The 20,543-nt window shown below is 43.7% G+C and overlaps 1 protein-coding gene across 1 annotated transcript in view; it reads right to left on the bottom strand.

Annotated features, from left to right (window-relative positions):
- Nucleotides 1-20,543, bottom strand: part of LOC110502713 (CUB and sushi domain-containing protein 1) — a 500,827-nt gene that overhangs the window by 143,269 nt on the left and 337,015 nt on the right. Inside the window, exons 16-22 of the mRNA XM_090217249.1 lie at nt 20,256-20,394; nt 19,895-20,082; nt 18,300-18,488; nt 15,198-15,314; nt 14,755-14,970; nt 2,977-3,165; nt 1,777-1,946 (exon numbers count right to left, since the gene is read on the bottom strand). Of these exons, the coding sequence (XP_090073375.1) occupies nt 1,777-1,946; nt 2,977-3,165; nt 14,755-14,970; nt 15,198-15,314; nt 18,300-18,488; nt 19,895-20,082; nt 20,256-20,394 (1,208 nt within the window). The remainder of the gene's footprint in view (nt 1-1,776; nt 1,947-2,976; nt 3,166-14,754; nt 14,971-15,197; nt 15,315-18,299; nt 18,489-19,894; nt 20,083-20,255; nt 20,395-20,543) is intronic.

Here is a 20,543-nt window from a genome sequence, read left to right as displayed (position 1 = left end):
CTCATTCAGGGGAGCTAAGCCCACCTGGCTCCCCTGTAATTCACACCTTGACTGTACAGTATGCAGGCTCTTGCAGTAGAATTACATTATTCGCAGAGTGGCAGTGCGAGTAGTTTGAGTGAGCAGTTAGCATTCAATCAATCAAGAAAACAATAAAGATACATATTCTACATACATACTATGAATGCATACGCAAAGGAAAAATATTTAAAGTGTGGGCCTTCCAAAGGATAGTGATCAAGACAAAGGGAAAATCATGTTCATGCGGGGAAACCAGAAGGGTGCCATTTCCAAATAACATACTGTATATATTGAGACTACACAGAAAAGTGTGCTGTTTAATAAAAAAAATAGCAGAGGTCATCATAAATCAATGTCAGTTTTCCAATTTTCTAACGCAGTTAACATTGTTTCAACCCTGAGCAGAGTAGTAGGCTGGGTTACATAATTCAAGACCAAAATGAGGAGAAAATATCTTTCCTGTGGTTGACTAAGCATTTCCAATGCAGAAGAAAGTTTCAAGACCAATCAATTTACAACATAAAAGACAATTAATTTGGAAGAACAAAAAAAACATTAGATGAATGCAACATTATTGGGAATCCTTCAGTCTTGGCAAAATCATTATAATACAAGAAACTCAATGGCAAACAATGGTCGGAGAATCCTTGAACCCTTTTGCTCCCCAATTTCATGGTATCCAATTGGTAGATACAGTCTTGTCTCATCACTGCAACTCCCGTACGGAGTTGGGAGAGGCAAAGGTCGAGAGCCGTGCATCCACCGTAACACAACCCAAACAAGCCACATAGCTTCTGGACACAATGCCCACTTATCCTGGAAGCCACACCAATATGTAAAAGGAAACACTGTACACCTGGTGACTGTGTCAGCGTGTACTGCGCCCAGCCTGCCACAGGAGTTGCTAGTGTGCGATGGGACAAGGATATCCATGCCGGCCAAACACTCCCCTAACCCGGATGACGCTGGGCTAATTGTGTGCTGCCCCATTGGTCTCCCAGTCGCGGCCAGCTACGAAAGAGCCTGGACTTGAACCCAGACTCTCTAGTAGCACTGCTAGCACTGCAATGCCATTGTGCCACTCGGGAGGCCCATAATCTTTACTTTTTACAGCAATAAGCAGTGCCACTTCTGTACATTAGATAGCACTATAATGGGAAATAGTCGATATAAGATATCCAATAAAACTTTAAATGTATTCTTTCAACCAAGAACTTTGCCATTAGGATAAACAATCCTTCCTGAATCCCCTTCCACTTCCTCAATTATTGGCTATTAGATGCATAGAATGTATGATGAAAGATTAACAAAAACATTTCATTGTACAAGCCATATGCACAGTCATTTCAGATTTCTCATATGATGTTACACTCAAAGAGAACACTTATCCTCTCTTGTTTTCAATAACATATCTGTATAATTAGTGGTCTTCAGGGATTGTTAAAAACGTATTTCCCTCATGGTGCTCTCTATGCCTCAAGCTCTGGTACCATGTAATTTTAATGAAGGCATTAATAGTTCATGATCTTACTGAGTCACTAGCTCTGGTCTCCTACAAGTTACTTTCGGTCATATTCCAACTGCATTCAAAGAGATGATGGTGCAGTGAAAAAGTCCCACATTGAGCCCTTTATTAACCATTTACACACCTTGCAGTAAGATGATTATGCGTGGGGCAGTATTTATGTGTAACATCAACCGAGTAAATATCCAGTGTAGTGTATGAGTGATGTGCAGTGTGTGTGTGAGACTCACCTTCAGGTAATCCCCCTCATGGAGCTGGAAGTGAGTGGCTGTGACACGGATGCCCTTCCCTGTCTCCGTCTCAATGCGGTAAATGCACTCATGGTTATTGTCATAATTGGATGGGTAATTGGGTGATAGCAGAACCCCCTCACTCCCAACGGTAGTGGCTCCACATTCAGCTAGGCAGAGAGACAGAGCGAGAAAGAGCAGGAAAGAGAGAGACAGAGCAGGAGAGAGAGAATGAGCCAAAGAGAGACAGAGGAATGGAGATAATTTGATATTAAGACATTTCATGGCAATCTGGGTTTGAAGCAAGAAAATATCTTGATTAACTTTAGAGAACTGTCAAATTTCCCTACACACTAGATGCTGCTCATTCCACAGAATGAGAGAGAGAGAGAGAGAGAGAGAGCGAGAAGACCTGTGAGAAAATATACAGTATATCTGGCGGTCATGAAACTGAAGAGAGGCATTAAAGGAGCAGTTTAACCCAGAGTGAAGAGTTCACCACAAATATTCAGCAGGTTGAACCCAGAATACTTCAGCAGCTGCTGCTCTGTTACCCACTGATGGGCCAATCAGGTGTTGCCCCTGTTGGAATATTACCCATTGGCATATTGATGAATCGCCACAACAGAAACTTGAGAGGAATATGAATTAATGAACGGCTCTCTGCATTAAGTGTGTGTTGGTCACAAAGGCTCAGGGCTGTGCTGGAATTGGATGTCCTTGTAGTTAATATTCTGATGTTGTTCCTCAGGTATAGAAGCAGATGTTGCCTGTAGAACTTGAGCTGTGTGAGCTTGAGCCCGAGTTAAGTTATCGTGGGGTGATTGCCTAATTTTCTCTACTGAACTTTTTATGGGAAAGCACAAGGTTATTTTGTAGGGGATGACAAAATGACAGCCAGATCATCTGTTAGCACAATAGATATGATATGTGTTTAACTGTGTCCAAACTCTGCCCTCGTTTCATGCTCTGCCCATAAAATAGTACGTAATTGATAATAGGAACGAGTTATATTATTGAGATTTTTTCTGCAATTGAGGTAAATCAATCAATCCATTAGAAACTAGCTCATTCACTTGCATTACACTGTATGTTCAGTATAGCTCATTCTCCTGTCATGGGTAAAGTACAGTACAAGTTTTTTCAAAGTACAAGTATTCCCAGTTTGTCCAAACGAAATGAAAGCATGTGTCCACCTACCCACACACCTTGGCAGGGCTCCACTCCAGACCCTCCGGCCTCCCCCCAGGCAGGTGATCTTGTGGTCCCCCTCCAATCGATAACCCGGGAAGCAGGAAAAAATGAGTGAGTCCCCCACACCAAACTGGAAACCAACTCGCCGGCTGTAGGCTGGCACTCCTGGATCTTCACAAGGCTCTAGGCTGTACTCTGTGGAATACACCAACATGTTTATTAACCCTCAAACTACCCACACACAGTATTTTACATACGTGGACATTTTGGCCCCAGAAACTATTGGAAAAAGCAACAATCATCGCAAAATATCAACTTAATTCTTATTAAAATATCTTTAGACATGCAAATAATGTTATCTGAAATATACATTTACCATAACAGACTGATGTTTTAGCAAAATTACAGTTATTTTGCATATCCTATAAAACTAAAATACTATAGGTTTAGTACAATCCACTAAAATGCAGATCTGCCATCATTTGATTGTAGAATCATTTCATTTTTAAAATGTAGAATTATATATTTGTTTTATAGTTATGTGGTAAAAATGACCAGAATTTGAAGTCATCTAAAATGTAATCTACGTAATCCCCAAAAGTAATTATTTACTGCATCATGAGAAGACCATAAGCAATAACTAGTAATGTTACATACTCTAGGGTCAGAACGTGACAACCGTTCACTGGAAGATGGAAAGGCTTTCCCAAAAACCCTCTCTATTAATAATGTTAACTAGCTACAAAGTACACAGTAAGCATTAAACAATTGATATTTATAAAAGTATCGCGTGGTAGTGCATGTTTGAAGTCACTAACTTCATACTCCATTGGAAAACTGGATTACATTGTGCAATGTGACGGAGGTTACAGAGAATTACGTTTTTATAAAATACGACAGATTGCTGCACAAAAAGAAAAGTCCCTTCAAATCAAACTTTATTTGCCACATGCGCCGAATACAACAAGTGTAGACGTTTCTTTGAAATGCTTACTTACAAGCCCTTAACCAAGTGTCCAGTTCAAGAAGAAGAAAATATTTACCAAAATAAAATAAAAAGTAATAATAAAATGTAACAGTGTGCAGGGGTACAGTCTAATTGAGGCAATCTGTACATGTAGGTGGGGGCGAAGTGACTACGCATAGGTAACAAACAAACAGTGAGTAGCAGCAGTGTACAAGAGGGAGGGGGGGGGGGGATTCAATGTAAATTGTCCTGTGGCGATTTTTATGAATTGTTCAGCAGTCTAATGACTTGGGGGTAGAAACTGTTGAGGAGCCTTTTGGTCCTAGACTTGGCGCTCCAGTACCGCTTGCCGTGTGGTAGCAGAGAACAGTCTATAACTTGGGTGACTGGAGTCTCTGACAATTGTCTGGGCTTTCCTCTGACACCGCCTAGTATATAGGTCCTGGATGTGCTATAGTGATGAATATAGGTCCTGGATGGCAGGAAGCTTGGCCCCATTGATGTACTGGGCTGTTCGGACTACCCTCTGCAGTGCATTACGGTCAGATGCCGAGCGATTGCCATACCAGGCGGTGATGCAACTGGTCAGGATGCTCTCGATGGTGCAGCTGTAGAACATTTTGAGGATCTGGGGACCCAAGCCAAATCTTTCCAGTCTCCTGAGGGGGAAAGGGTATGGTCCTGCCTTCTTCACGACTGTCTTGGTATGTTTGGACGATGATAGTTTGTTCGTGATGTGGACACCAAGGAACTTGAAACTCTCGACCCGCTCCACTACAGCCCCATCCAATGCGTTCTGAGCCCTCTCCTGTACTCCCTGTTCACCCACGACTGCGTGGCCACGCACGCCTCCAACTCAATCATCAAGTTTGCGGACGACACAACAGTGGTAGGCTTGATTACCAACAACGACGAGACGGCCTACAGGGAGGAGGTGAGGGCCCTCGGAGTGTGGTGTCAGGAAAATAACCTCACACTCAACGTCAACAAAACTAAGGAGATGATTGTGGACTTCAGGAAACAGCAGAGGGAACACCCCCCTATCCACATCGATGGAACAGTAGTGGAGAGGGTAGCAAGTTTTAAGTTCCTCGGCATACACATCACAGACAAACTGAATTGGTCCACTCACACAAACAGCATTGTGAAGAAGGCGCAGCAGCGCCTCTTCAACCTCAGGAGACTGAAGAAATTCGGCTTGTCACCAAAAGCACTCACAAACTTCTACAGATGCACAATCGAGAGCATCCTGGCGGGCTGTATCACCGCCTGGTACGGCAACTGCTCCGCCCTCAACCGTAAGGCTCTCCAGAGGGTAGTGAGGTCTGCACAACGCATCACCGGGGGCAAACTACCTGCCCTCCAGGACACCTACACTACCCGATGTTACAGAAAGGCCATAAAGATCATCAAGGACATCAACCACCCGAGCCACTGCCTGTTCACCCCGCTATCATCCAGAAGGCGAGGTCAGTACAGGTGCATCAAAGCTGGGACCGAGAGACTGAAAAACAGCTTCTATCTCAAGGCCATCAGACTGTTAAACAGCCACCACTAACATTGAGTGGCTGCTGCCAACACACTGACACAACTCCAGCCACTTTAATAATGGGAATTGATGGGAAATGATGTAAATATATCACTAGCCACTTTAAACAATGCTACCTTATATAATGTTACTTACCCTACATTATTCATCTCATATGCATACGTATATACTGTACTCTATATCATCGACTGTATCCTTATGTAATACATGTATCACTAGCCACTTTAACTATGCCACTTTGTTTACATACTCATCTCATATGTATATACTGTACTCGATACCATCTACTGTATCTTGCCTATGCTGCTCTGTACCATCACTCATTCATATATCCTTATGTACATATTCTTTATCCCCTTACACTGTGTACAAGACAGTAGTTTTGGAATTGTTAGTTAGATTACCTGTTGGTTATTACTGCATTGTCGGAGCTAGAAGCACAAGCATTTCGCTACACTCGCATTAACATCTGCTAACCATGTGTATGTGACAAATAACATTTGATTTGATTTGATGTTAATGGGGGCCTGTTCGGCCCGCCTTTTCCTGTAGTTCATGATCAGCTCCTTTGTCTTGCTCACATTGAGGGTGAGGTTGTTGTCCTGGAACCACACTGCCAGTTCTCTGACCTCCTCCCTATATGCCGTCTCATCGTTGTCGGTGATCAGGCCTATCACTGTTGTGTCATCAGCAAACTTAATGATGGTGTTGGAGTTGTGTTTGGCCACGCAGTCGTGGGTGAACAGGGAATACAGGAGGGAACTAAGCACACAACCTGAGGGGCCCCATTGTTAAGGATCAGCGTGGCAGACATGTTATTGCATACTCTTACCACCTGGGGGTGACCCATCAGGAAGTCCAGGATCCAGTTACAGAGGGAGATGTTTAGTCCAGAGTCCCGAGCTTAGTGATGAGCTTTGTAGGCACTGTGGTCTTGAACGCTGAGCTGTAGTCAATGAATAGCATTCTCACATAGGTGTTCCTTTTGTCCAGGTGTAAAAGGGCAGTGTGAAGTGCGATTGAGATTGCGTCATCTGTGGATCTGTTGGGGCGGTATGCGAATTGGAGTGGGTCTAGGGTGTCCGGGAGGATGCTGTTGGTGTGAGCCATGACCACCCTTTCAAAGCACTTCATTGCTACTGATGTGAGTGCCACGGGGCGGTAATCATTTAGGCAGGTTACTTACACTTCCTTGGGCACAGGGACTATAGTGATCTGCTTGAAACATGTAGGTATTACAGACTCGGTCAGGGAGAGGTTGAAAATGTCAGTAAAGACACTTGACAGTTGGTCCTCGCATGCTTTGAGTACACGTCCTGGTAATCGGTCTGGACCAGCGGCTTTGTGAATATCGACCTGTTTGAAGGTTTTGTTTACATCGGCTATCGAGAGTGTTATCACACAGTCATCCAGAACAGCTGGTGCTCTCGTGCATGCTTCAGTGTTGCTTGCCTCGAAGCGAGCATAAAAGGCATTTAGCTCGTCTGGTAGGCTTGCGTTACTGGGTACCTCGCGTCTAGGTTTCCCTTTGTAGTCCGGAATAGTTTTCAAACCCTGCCACATCCGACGAGTGTCAGAGCATGTATTTACGCTTTTCTTGTTTGATGGTTCGTCTGAGGGCATAGCGGGATTTCTTATACGCGTCCAGGTTAGTCTCTCGCTCCTTGAAAGCGGCAGCTTTAGCCTTTAGCTCGATGCGGATGTTGCCTGTAATCCATGGCTTCTGGTTGGGACATGTATGAACAGTCACTGTGGGGACAACGCCATCGATGCACTTGATGAAGCCAATGACTGAGGTGATGTATTCCTCAATGCCATTGGATGAATCCCAAAAGATATTCCAGTCTGTGTAGCATCCGCATCATCTGACCACTTCCATATTGAGCGAGTCACTGGTACTTCCTGTTTTAGTTTTTGCTTGTAAGCAGGAATCTGGAAGATAGAATTATGGTCAGATTTTGTCACGCCCTGATCTGTTTCACCTGTCCTTGTGATTGTCTCCACACACTCAAGGTGTCGCTGATTTTTTCTCTGTACCAGTTCGTCTTGTATGTTTTTTCAAGTCAACCAGCATTTTTCCCGTTCTCCTGCTTTTTGCTATTCTCCTTTTTCTAGTCGTCCTGGTTTTGACCCTTGCCTGTTTCTGGACTCTGTACCCGTGTCACGATAATTTTCCATTTCAATATTGATAATTAAACAATCATTCAATCTTTGTCCAATTTCCCGAGGTTTGTAAGACCCTAGGTTTAATAATAATTAGACAAATACTCAGCTTAATGCAAAAGGCTCGTATAGTTCATTCATGAGAGCTCTAAAGACAAAAATGAAGAATCAGTATTTTTTAATATACACACACATTCATATCTTTAGGTCACTCCCTTCTCAAAGTACTTTTCCACTAACCACATTGTAGACAAAGAACCATCAATCTTGTCTCATTCTTCAAGGCTTTCACTTCCCCTCCCCCGTTGGGGCCCTCTTGGTTTGAAAACCTCTGATGGTTTTCTATTATCTGTTTTACAACTTCACTCTGCTTACATCCCTACTAAAGACTATAATTCTAACATAGCTACACACTTCTTCATATTATCTTCTTATGATTCTCAAACATTTCACACCATTATACAATATCAGAGTGGAACACTTTAGCCATTATCTCAAACCATACAAATTAATCGAACAACCCGCCTGCCTGAATTGACCACGAACCTGTCTGCCACTCTGTACCTCCTGGACTCTGATCTGGTTTTGACCGTTTGCCTGTCCACGACCATTCTCTTGCATACTCCTTTTGGATTAATAAACATTGTAAGACTCCAACCATCTGCCTCCTGTGTCTGCATCTGGGTCTCACCTTGTGTCATGATAGTACGAACTGGCCATGACAGACCCAGCAGACTTGGACCAGCTCTGCCAAGCTGTCTCCCTGCAGGAAGCCACCATTAGGAGTCATGAGGAGTTGTTACAGGCCCTTTTGGAAGGGCTCAGTTCCTTGACGGAACGCCACGACCATGGGTTAAAGGCTATTATGAAGCAAATCAGGGAGTTAGCTCAGGCTGCCTGCCACCCAGTCATTTTTTCCCTCTCTGTGGTGAGTTTGTATAGCCTATTCCGGCTCCCCAAGAACCCCGCTTACCACCTCCAGAGTGATATTCGGGGAATCCTGGTGCCTGCCGGGGTTTTCTTTCTCAGTGCTCACTTATTTTTGAGCCATCTTCGTTAACTTCGACCGATCGAAGATAGCATATATCATTACGCTTATGTCGGGAAGGACGCTCTCCTTGGCTACGGCAGTTTGGGAGCAATAATCTGGACGTCATCTGGAGGAATTTATGGCAACAGTGAGAAAGGTATTTGAGTCTCCAGTATCTAGGAGAAAGGTGGCCAGTGAACTGCTTGACTTATGCCAGAACTCCCATAGTGTGGCAGACTATGCGGATGATTTTCGCACATCTCTTTTCGATACTTTTCTGCACGGATTACCTGAGGATGTAAAGGATGAGCTAGCTGCTCGGGAATTGACGGGTGACCTCGACTCCCTTATCGCCCTAACCATCAAAATCAATGGACTCTTAAGGGAACGTAGAAGTGAGAGGAGGTCTGGTCTCGTGCACACTCGTGCACCCACTATGGCTCGTTCACCTTTGAGGGATCCGGAAGTTTTTCAGAAGGCAGCTTTTCCCGAGAGGATTCAAAGCCACCCAAGCCCTCTCATGAATCTACGATGGGTGAGTTGGATACTCCTGAGCCTATGCAGTTGGGAAGAGCTAGGTTATCAGTTGGGGAATGCTTACGGAGCATGAACAGTAACTATTGTCTGTACTGTGGAGGGGCAGGACATTTAATAGCTACCTGCCCTATTAGGAAACCCTTGTCTCTAATGGGTACCAGCACTATGGTGAGTCAGACTGGGAGTTCCCTAATTCCCATCACCAGCACACCCTTTTTTGTGCTTGTGCTGTGGGGAGACCAATCTAAGTTTCTCAGAGTGCTCATTGACTCTGGGGCTGATGAACGTTTTATAGATGCCACTATTGCTTCAGAGCTTGGTATTCCCACTCAGCCTCTCTCTGTTCCCATGGATGCTAGGGCACTGGACGGCCGCTCTATAGGGGATGTCACTCATAGTACTGTGCCCGTTCAATTACGGGTTTCTGGTAACCACAGTGAGACTATACAGTTCCTCCTCATTGCATCTCCCCATGTTCCTGTCGTTTTGGGATGTTCCTGGCTACAAAAGCACAATCCGGTGATTGACTGGACCACAAGCTCCATCTTGGGTTGGAGCCCATTTTGCCATTCCCACTGCCTTCAAACAGCATAGCCTTCCCCAAGTCGCCTTCCTCAGGATGTTAGCAAGACTGTGGATGTCTCAGCTCTCCTCTCCTCGGCGTTTGAACCTCTCCAGGGAGTTCCATGTTTTCCAAGTTGGACCTTCGGAATGCCTACCACATGGTTTGGATACGTGAGGGGGATGAGTGGAAGACAGCCTTCAACACAGCCAGTGGACATAATGAGTACCAGGTCATGCCATTTGGACTCACCAACGCCGCTGTTTTCCAGGCTTTGGTCAACGATGTGCTCCGGGACATGCTAAACCGATTTGTGTTCGTTTACGCTGACGACACCCTGTTTCTTTCCTGATCCGCCCAAGAACATGTACTTCATGTCAGACAGGTTCTTCAGCGCCTCCTGGAGAACAAATTGATAGTGAAATCTGAGAAGTGTGAGTTCCACCACTCTACTATCACCTTTCTGGGATATGTATTGCTGAGGGTAATATTCAGATGGGATCTTGAAAAGGTGAAAGCAGTGGTGGATTGGCCTCAACCAACGTCCAGGGTGCAGCTGCAACGGTTTCTTGGTTTTGTTAACTTCTACTGCAGTTTCATCCGGTATTACACCACCCTGGCGGCCCCCCTCTCGGCACTCACCTCTCCCAAGGTACCATTCAAATGGTCTCCAGCTGTCGACAAAGCCTTTGTGGACCTGAAGAATTGGTTCACAACAGCTCCCATCCATCCAGACCCCTCACGTCAATTTGTGGTGGAGGTTGATGCTTCGGATGTTGGAGTGGGGGCCATCCTGTCCCAGTGATCAGCCCAGGACCAGAAGCTTCATCCCTGTGCCTTCCTGTCCCTTCGTCTCAATCCTGCAGGGAGGAATTACGATGTAGGCAATCAAGAAATCCTGGTGGTTAAGATGGCGTTGGAAGAGTGGAGGCACTGGCCGGAAGGAGCAGAACAGCCATTCTTGATCTGGAACGGACATAAAAACTTGGAATATCTCCGTACAGCCAAGCACCTCAACTCCATGCAGGCCCGATGGGCCCCTATTTACCAGATTCAAATTCACCATTTCTTACCAACTAGGGTCAAAAATTATGAAGCCTGACGTTCTCTGACGCCTATACAGTTCCTCTATTACAGCCTCGACCTCCGAAACCATTCTCTCTACCTCATGCCTTAATGCCACTGTCGATTGGGGTCCCAGCTGGGACCTGAAAGGGGTCAAGCTAACCGGCTGTTTGTCACTAGCCTGGTCCGGTCCCGGGTCCTGGAATGTGCTCATTCCACCAGGCTGATCTGTGATCTAGGGTCTAGCGTCGTACACTAACATTTCTCTAATAACGTTTCTGGAAGCCCACAATGGTTCTTGACGTCTCTGCCTTCGTCGCCGCATGCACAGTGTGTTCTCAGAACAAGACTCCACGGCAAGCTCCTTCTGGCCTCCTTCAGACACTACCGGTCCTTCATCTTCCTTCCTCGTCTCATATATCTCTGGACTTCATCACTGGGCTCCCTCCGTCTGATGGCAACGTTGTCATTCTGACGGTAGTTGCTCGGTTCTCCAAGGCCGCCCATTTCATCCCTCTCCCCAAACTACCTTCTGCCAAGGAGACAGCCCAGCTTATGGTGCAGCATGTCTTCCGGATCCATGGACTCCCGGTAGACATGGTCTCCGATCGGGGTCCTCAGTTCACGTCTCAGTTCTGGAAGGCATTCTGCACCCTTATTGGGTCGTTGGCCAGCCTGTCATCCGGAACACGTGCAGGAGGTCAGCGTGCCCTCGGCCCAAATGTTTTTCTGCCTCTGTCGACGTACTTGGAGAAGAGCCAACTCCAGGTATCGTCGACAAGCGGACCATTGGCGGACTCCAGCTCCCCGCTACCGCATTGGGAAGAGGGTAAAGCTTCCACTCGGGACCTGCCCCTGCGGGTAGAGTCCCGCAAACTGTCTCCCCAGTTCATTGGTCCCTTTCCCATCTCCAGTCCTGAGTGCCACTGCTGTCCGTCTTGTGTTACCCGGTACCCTCCGTATCCACCCTACTTTCCATGTGTCCAAAATTAAGCCCGTGTGTCACTGTCCTTTGTCTTCTGTTTCCAGACCCATCTCACCCCCCGGTAATCGATGGCCAGACAGCGTATATGGTGAGACTCCTCCAGAAGGTTCGACCATGGGGTAGGGGTTTCCAGTGCCTTTTTGACTGGGAGGGTTATGACCCGGGAATAGAGGTGTTGGGTTCCTGCTAAAGACATCTTGGACCTGGCCCTCATCGCCGATTTCCACCGCCGACACCCCGGTCAGCCAGGTATGCACCCAGGTAGGACACCAGGTGGCGTCCTAATGTCATGCCCTGATCTGTTTCAACTGTCCTTGTGATTGTCTCCACCCCCTCCAGGTGTCACTGATTTTCAGTATATTTATCTCTGTGTTTCCTGTCTCTCTGTGCCAGTTCGTCTTGTATGCTTTTCCAAGTCAACCAGAGTATTTCCCGTTCTCCTGTTTTTTGCTATTCTCCCTTTTCTAGTCCTGGTTTTGACCCTTGCCTGTTTCTGGACTCTGTACCCGTCTGCCTGACCATTCTGCCTGCCTTGACCACTCTGTACCTCCTGGTCTCTGATCTGGTTTTGACCTTTTGCCTGTCCACGACCATTCTCTTGCCTACTCCTTTTGGATTAATAAACATTGTAAGACTTCAACCATCTGCCTTCTATGTCTGCATCTGGGTCTCACCTTGTGTCATGATAGATTTGCCAGATGGAGGGCTGAAGAGAGCTTTGTACACATCTCTGTGTGTGGAGTAAAGGTGGTCTTGGATTTGGCAAAATGGGTGGGGTTATATCCTGCCTGTTTGGCCCTGTCTGGGGGTATCATCGGATGGGGACACAGTGTCTCCTGACCCCTCCTGTCTCAGCCTCCAGTATTTATGCTGCAGTAGTTTATGTGTCAGGGGGCTAGGGTCAGTCTGTTATATCTGGAGTATTTCTCCTGTCTTATCCGGTGTCCTGTGTGAATTTAAGTATGCTCTCTCTAATTCTCTTTCTCTCTTTCTTTCTCTCTCTCGGAGGACCTGAACCCTAAGACCATGCCTCAGAACTACCTGGCATGATGACTCCTTGCTGTCCCCAGTCCACCTGGCTGTGCTGCTGCTCCAATTTCAAATGTTCTGCCTGCGGCTATGGAACCCTGACCTGTTCACCGGACGTGCTACCTGTCCCAGACCTGCTGTTTTCAACTCTCTAGAGACAGTAGGAGCGGTAGAGATAAGATCAATGATCAGCTATGAAAAGCCAACTGACATTTACTCATGTGGTGATGTTTTCTTGCACCCTCGACAACTACTGTGATTATTATTATTTGACCATGCTGGTCCTTTATGAACATTTGAACATCTTGGCCATGTTCTGTTATACTCTCCACTCGGCACAGCCAGTAGAGGACTGGTCACCCCTCATAGCCTGGTTCCTCTCTAGGTTTCTTCCTAGGTTTTGGCCTTTCTAGGGAGTTTTTCCTAGCCACCGTGCTTCTACACCTGCATTGCTTGCTGTTTGGGCTTTTAGGCTGGGTTTCTGTACAGCACTTTGATATATCAGCTGACGTAAGAAGGGCTATCTAAATACATTTGATTTGAATAAGTAAAAAAATAAGTTACACAAAACGCAAAAAAAATACCAAAATTGCACAATTGGTTGGGAGAATGTAAAACGTCAGCCATGATCTTCTGTGCCATCTTTCAAACACTGTTACATGTGTTTTGTAATCAAAGTCTGGTCTGTCAAAGCGTCTGGTTATTATTATTATTTATTTTGAAATGTTTGTATTTCATCTGTTTGTTAATGCCAACCTGTCCTGTTCTCTACTCACCACCACTGTGAATTGGCTCCTATTTGAGCAGGCCGTTGAAGATAGGCACAGGCTGCAAACCTCTTGTTATTTGGTTTCTCCCGTTTCTCAGGGGTGTTTTCATTGTTTATTGGAAATGTTTATGCTAACTGTGTTAAGTGTTGACCATAAGAATGTTAATTGGGTAATTGTAATAACTTTAAAGTGTGCTATTTAGAGGTTTAAATGGTTTATGCCAAGTGGTTATTTAGGATTCCCTAATCCTCATTCAGGGCAGTTCGTCAGTTTATGGCTTGTATTCGAGTCAAGTTATTATATTATTGGCCGAGTAAGTTTATTGTTTTGCAACCAAGTTAAAGGCCCAATGTAATGTTTTATCTGAATATCAGATAATTTATGGGTAATAATTAAGTAACTTACTGTGGTTGTTTTCCATTAAAATTTTTAAAAATATACACCAATAAAAAAAAAAGTGAAATACAACTAGACAATTTCTCAAGTAAGACATTTTCTAGGACTGTCTCAGAGTGGTTTGAGTGGGGAGGGAAAAAGCACCAAAGGGATGCATTGACCACAGAGTGGATCAATCCACCACAGCGGAGGAGTCTAATGGGAGGAATATGTAACCTGAAAACTAGCTGTTATTGGCAGTGGTTTGGAAATATTTTGGTTATTGGTCTATTCACCAGGCAAGCCAAAACTCCACCCATGCAAAACCTTAGAATGTCCTGTATAAATTGCATTTTCAACCAGCAACTGTCAGAAATAACAGTGATCATATTTTTTTCCATACTTTTGCAGTGTTAGTTTCATCAGCTGTTGTACACATATGAAACACATAATTTTGATTGCACTGGGCCTTTAATTATTTTGGTCATGTTTAAAATGTGTACATTTTTGTAGATACAACTCTGGATACAGTCTTCTCCATCACCTGTACTATAAATAAATACCGCATTTGATCTACTGACGCCTCAACAGTTACTGCTCCACACTGGGTCCTCTATCCTAACACAATGCCATTTGCAATTGCATTTATAATCAAAAACAATGTTCTAATCACTGCAGTCACATCAGATATTTGAATCCACATGAAACGGACTCTTAAAATTATACATTATACACAATGCATGACAACCCACCTGAGAAGGACATGTTGAAACCTTCATAGGACATGGAGAAATCTGAGACGAAGCGGAGCTGGGCGCTAAAGTTTCCAAACAGGCCGGCCTTGATGGAGGGGGGCAGGACGGAACCAGTGAGCCTGGCCACGGGTTCCGTGAAGCTGCCGTCCTCTGTGATGAGGAGGTAATCATGGGAGTCCTCCAGGTGGAACGTGTGGAAGAGCAGCTGCACTCCTGGAGAGATTCAGATAAGATTAGGCCTCCCTAAGTCACACATCAAAATCCCTGTCTCTACGTCACACCAGCCCACAGGGAGGGCTGGGGCTTAATGTTGATGAAAATATAGAGATACATCATTCAAATGGGGTGATGTAGGCCTAGTCACAGCCGCTTTTACTTACTTAATGCTGCAACAAATTATTGGTTGGTTCTTACTGTAGAGAGCTATTCATGAGTCGTACCTTTGCCATGAGACACCTCTATTGTCCATGTGCAGTTCAATGAGTTTGGGTAGAAATCAGGAAATCCAGGGGAGAGAATGGTTCCCTTTTTACCAAAGATATAACCACCACACAACGCTAAGGGAAACAAAATGAAACGTTGTAAATTAGTGTATGAGGCATTGTTTTTTAGACTCCCATAGTGGGGCGGCAGGGTAGCCTAGTGGTTAGAGCATTGGACTGTTCAAATCCCCGGGCTGACAAGGAACAAAATCTGTCATTCTGCCCCTGAACAGGCAGTTAACTCATTGAAAATAAGAATTTGTTCTTAACTGACTTGCCTGGTAAAATAAAAAAATTAAATACATTGAGAACTGAACATTATCAATGATTAATTAATGCCATTTCTTGCATAACAATCAGGGGTTTTAGAAAAATAAATTATAACAGCATTTAAATAAATAAAGATGCAAACAGTTATGAGTTCGTATCATTACATTTTTGATTAGTATACCAATAGTGCTGAAAATTGCTCAAAGAAATTGCTAAATTAAAAACAGAGTCCAGGTGGGTTTGAAACCAGAATTTAGGTCAGAGCCTGCAAACAATATCCCTGGGTGTAAGATAATCTCTTTTGCACTTTGTAAATGTTCTAAGCAAACTTTTAGTCACTCCTCCATGTTATTTGTAGAGACAAACCTAATGACAGTGTGAAACACAGACGTAGACACATGTTTCTAGATTAAAAGCCTCAGAGTTTACCCAACTAAAGCTGAGTAAGATGAAGACATGGGATACTGTACGCTGATAGTGAGTCTGTCTGGGAAGATCAAAAGCTAACTTAATAACCGAGGCAGAATTCTGACAGGATAGACTCTGTCAGTGGAGAAAGTCAGGCAGAGTCGTCCAAACAACAACTTATCACTGACTTAATTACGAGATAAATAAAATGTTACACTTTAATTGTACTTACCATGTTTTTGAAGCATGGAATCTATAACATGAATGTATATGTGAATAGACAAACAGAGGTCCAGAACCTCTAGCCTATGAGGATGAAGTCACTCAGTGTTTATAATTGGTGTGAGGATCTGTTAAATGGTTTGAAAATAGCTGAAAAAGGAAGCCGGCGATCCCAAGATAGCACAGGTTCCCATGAACAAATGTATGGAGTTGGCACTTGCAATTATACCCGATTCCGTAGGCTATAGAGATGCTAGTGATTAAATGGGGCTCATGTCGCGCGTGTTATCATACACGCCCAAGGCTACCACTGAAAGTTAATCAGCGAGGATAGTTCTTTTGAGTGTGAGACAAATAAAAATATCATAATTGCATGGTATCCCAGCATGCGTCTACACATTTACTGAGGTCTGAGTCATCCCGTTTGAAAGAAGATAGATATTTTTGTTGTGAAAAACAAGGTGTACCTTCCCCCAAAGTGAGGGATCCTTGGAAATCATTGCAAATTACTTCTGGTATAGATATCACAAAGCGGGCCACAAAGGCAGCACTGTTTATGATAAGACATGGATAAGACAAATTGTGGGTGTAAACAATCCATATCTACAGTATCGTCTTTGCCACAATGAAATGGATCCTAAAGATGGCCCTGCTCTTAAGAGCTTAAGTCCTGCTTGCACCATAAACACAGCAGTGGGCGGGAGGAGACAGGTGCTTAGGATGCAGGACTAGTGGAACATTTCCACGGGATGTGAAGAGTGCCTTTTCATTTTTTATTTTCACCTTTATTTAACCAGGTAGGCTAGTTGAGAACAAGTTCTCATTTGCAACTGCAACCTGGCCAAGATAAAGCATAGCAATTTGACACATACAACAACACAGAGTTACACATGGAATAAACAAAACATAGTCAATAATACAGCAGAACAAAAGAAAAAAAAAGTCTGTACAGTGAGTGCAAATGAGGTAAGATAAGGGAGTTAAGGCAATAAATAGGCCATGGTGGCGAAGTAATTACAATAAAGAAATTTAAACACTGGAATGGTAGCTGTGCAGAAGATGAATGTGCAAGTAGAGATACTGGGGTGCAAAGGAGCAAGATAAATAAATAAATACTGTATGGGGATGAGGTAGGTAGATACATGGGCTGTTTACAGATGGGCTATGTACAGGTGCAGTGATCTGTGAGCTGCTCTGACAGCGGGTGCTTAAAGCTAGTGAGGGAGATATGAGTCTCCAGCTTCAGAGATTTTTGCAGTTCGTTCCACTCATTTCTGCTGCACTTCTAAGAATGAGGGTTCTAAGAATTATACTACAAGAAAAAAACAATGATGGATGATCAATGTTATGCTTTGTGATTGTTCATTATTTTTCACCATTTCCAAAAAGTATTGTGCCATAATCCTCCTTCTAATATAAAACATTCTATCTCTTCCTGAAATGAATGGGTGATAAATCCAATTTAAAAACCAGATAGCAGCTTTGTCTAGAACAGGACCTGTCTATTGCATATGCCTACAGCCTTGTGAAATGATAGAGTAAGTAAGAGGGACAAATAGGCAGATACAACGGAAGAAAACACTTCATATATCTGAATGGGATGTGGAAATGCCACCACTGTCGATCATGAAGGTCAAGTTCAGAAGAGAACACATTCTGTATCAGACTTGGCTAGAATAGAAAATACAACTGATAAGCTAGTTGTCTGGAGGATGATATTGGGCGTACGGTCAAACGCTTGACTTACTGGAAAAATATGCCGTACAGGTTTATTTTCATCCCGAGTAGCGAGAAACAAATGAGATAAACAGTTGGAATAATGTCTTTCTGCAGAACCTCCACCCTGTCTCACTGCCTCTCTGACTCTCTGTTGTCTGACACCCAAAGTTATCTTAGTGTGTATATTCCAGTCACCTCTCCTCTCATCAAGAATTAATGAACTCAGCCCCCGAGGGGAGTCAAAGAGGCTTACCCTTTCCCCCAGATAAGAGAGAGATTCGTTAGCAGGGAGTTGTGTCTCCCACATCTCTTTCTGTGAATGTGATGGGGAGTGTGAGGAGAAGTGGTGATAGCTGGGTACATGTACTGTAAGTGTACCTGACACGAACAGGAAAAAGGAGAGGAAGGAAGGGTTGGACAAGGCTAGATGGGGTACACTACCATCACAGCTGGGCAGTGCGTGATTCCACTGATGGTTCCTCTCACACACGATGGGTTCCTCATCGCTCAGCGTGTAGCCTTGATCACAGCTGAATGTCACCCTGGAGCCAATGGCGAAATTGTTCCCATGCCGCTTTCCATTGACCGGGATCCCAGGATCTAAGCAGGAATCTGTTTCCATCATAACACCTTTAGGGATAGAAATAACTATTTCATTCCAATTTCAGGCCCTAAATTTAATAGAGAATGGTGTCATATTCACTCTTTACTGTATAAATCATGAGAGGGAGCCACAAGGAGTTCTCTCTCATTTTCCCTCTCTTTTCATTTCATCCCTTGATGGAGGGTTGTCCTCATAGAAAATATTGTAATAATAATCAAATGTGTATTTTATTAATGAGCTTTTCCAAATAGCATACATGAAATGTTTATAAAGCACAATAGATGTCATTAACAATTTTCAGCCATCTGTCTGGATTTGGTAGTCATGTCTCATCCCTGCTTACTTAAAATGACAGCCAGTATTGTGCTACAGTAATTGTGGTTAGGTTAATATAGGGAACATTTACGACATACATTTTTTTGTGAGTATATAGTATAGAAGCTTGAATAAATTCAGAAAGTATTCAAACCCCTTGACTTTTTCAACATTTTTTTACATTACAGCCTTATTCTAAATTGGATTTAATAAAAAAAAATGTCCTAATCAATCTACACACAATACCCCATAATGACAAAGCGAAAACAGGTTTTTCGATATTTTCTCCCATTCTTTTCTACAAATCCTCTCAAGCTCCCCTTCCAACCTGACAGAGCTTGAGAGGATCTGCAGAAATGAATGTGAGAAACTGCCCAAATACAGGTGTGCAAAGCTTGCAGCGTCATACCCAAGAATGTACATTTATTATTTCAGACGTACATTGTTTATACATTTGCAAAAAAATCTAAAAACCTGTTTTTGCTTTGTCATTTTGACGGATTGTGTGTAGATTGATGAGGGGGGAAAACAGTTTAATCCATTTTAGAATAAGGTTGTAATGTAACAAAATGTGGAAAGAGTCAAGGGGTCTGAATACTTTTCGAGTGCACTGTATCATAGTATTTGGAGGAAGAATTTGGCTAGCTATTTTACAACACTATTGAATTGTTGATAGATTACTAAATCTTCTTATTGCAGATGACAGCCTAGTGCTATCATTGGTGATGTAATAACGTTATATCTCATGAGCTAAATCTCATGAGGTTGGCCTTCGTAATAACCAATTATTTGGCATTTAAATCACAGTCCTGTTCAGGCAACAACACTAATGATGACAAGCTATCAAATATAAGTGTACATCTAATTTCACAGCTCCTACACCACTTCAGTAATATTGAAATGGTGTAAAAGCTGTGAAATTAGATTTACACTTCTTGTGATCACAACACCCACCACACGAGCTGAGTCAATATTGACATCAGCAGCACACACATGAAAGCGATATTGCACCACCAGTTGTAGCAATTAAACATTTTGTGGATTGCAAACACAACGTCCCCAGCTTTTCAAAGGTAGCCCTGTGGACACATTTCAAATTGAAAACCGTAGAACTCACTGTCGTAGCGGATCTGGAAGCCCACGCTGGAGCGACTGTTGTCCGTGGTGAATAGCAGGTACATGTAATTACTGGTGCTAATGAGAAAATGGGGCGCCTGAGTGCCATGATACTCTCCGATTAAAGGAGAGGAGTTGGAGGGGCCATCCCGAATCTCCAGTGTGTCATAATTAACCTCGGTCTGGAATCTACATGAAAACAGACAAAAAAGGAGGGGAAATGGAAGTAAATTAGAAGCTACTATTCCATCCAGGCAATTTTATGTAAGAAAATCATGGCAGATTATCTCAAACTGAATTATTGTGTGAAATTGAAATAGCTGCATCAAGGACAAGATCAATTCTAAACAAAGTAGGAAAACCTGTCAAAGGATATCTTGATGGCGTGATCTTTGCTGGCTTCAATAACCCATTCACAGTTCAAAGAATCTTTGTAGTATCCCGGCCAGCCAGGGGACAGCAGTACTCCGGTTGGAGCTGTTAAATGTCCCCCACAAGGTGCTAGAGGGGAAAGTGTAATCTTAGTGCCAAGGTTCTGACATAGAGAGCTTTCAAGTCTATATGCAACAGTATACAAAATGTAACAGTATACAGTCATGGTCAAAAGTTTTGAGAATGACATAAATATTAATTTCCACAAAGTTTGCTGC

The sequence above is a fragment of the Oncorhynchus mykiss genome, chromosome 23, assembly GCF_057628025.1.
Source record: "Oncorhynchus mykiss isolate SJ-2025 chromosome 23, ASM5762802v1, whole genome shotgun sequence".
In the NCBI taxonomy this organism is placed as follows: Eukaryota; Metazoa; Chordata; class Actinopteri; order Salmoniformes; family Salmonidae; genus Oncorhynchus; species Oncorhynchus mykiss.
The sequence above is the reverse complement of the archived record's forward strand: the minus strand, read 5'-3'. Positions and strand labels throughout refer to the sequence as shown.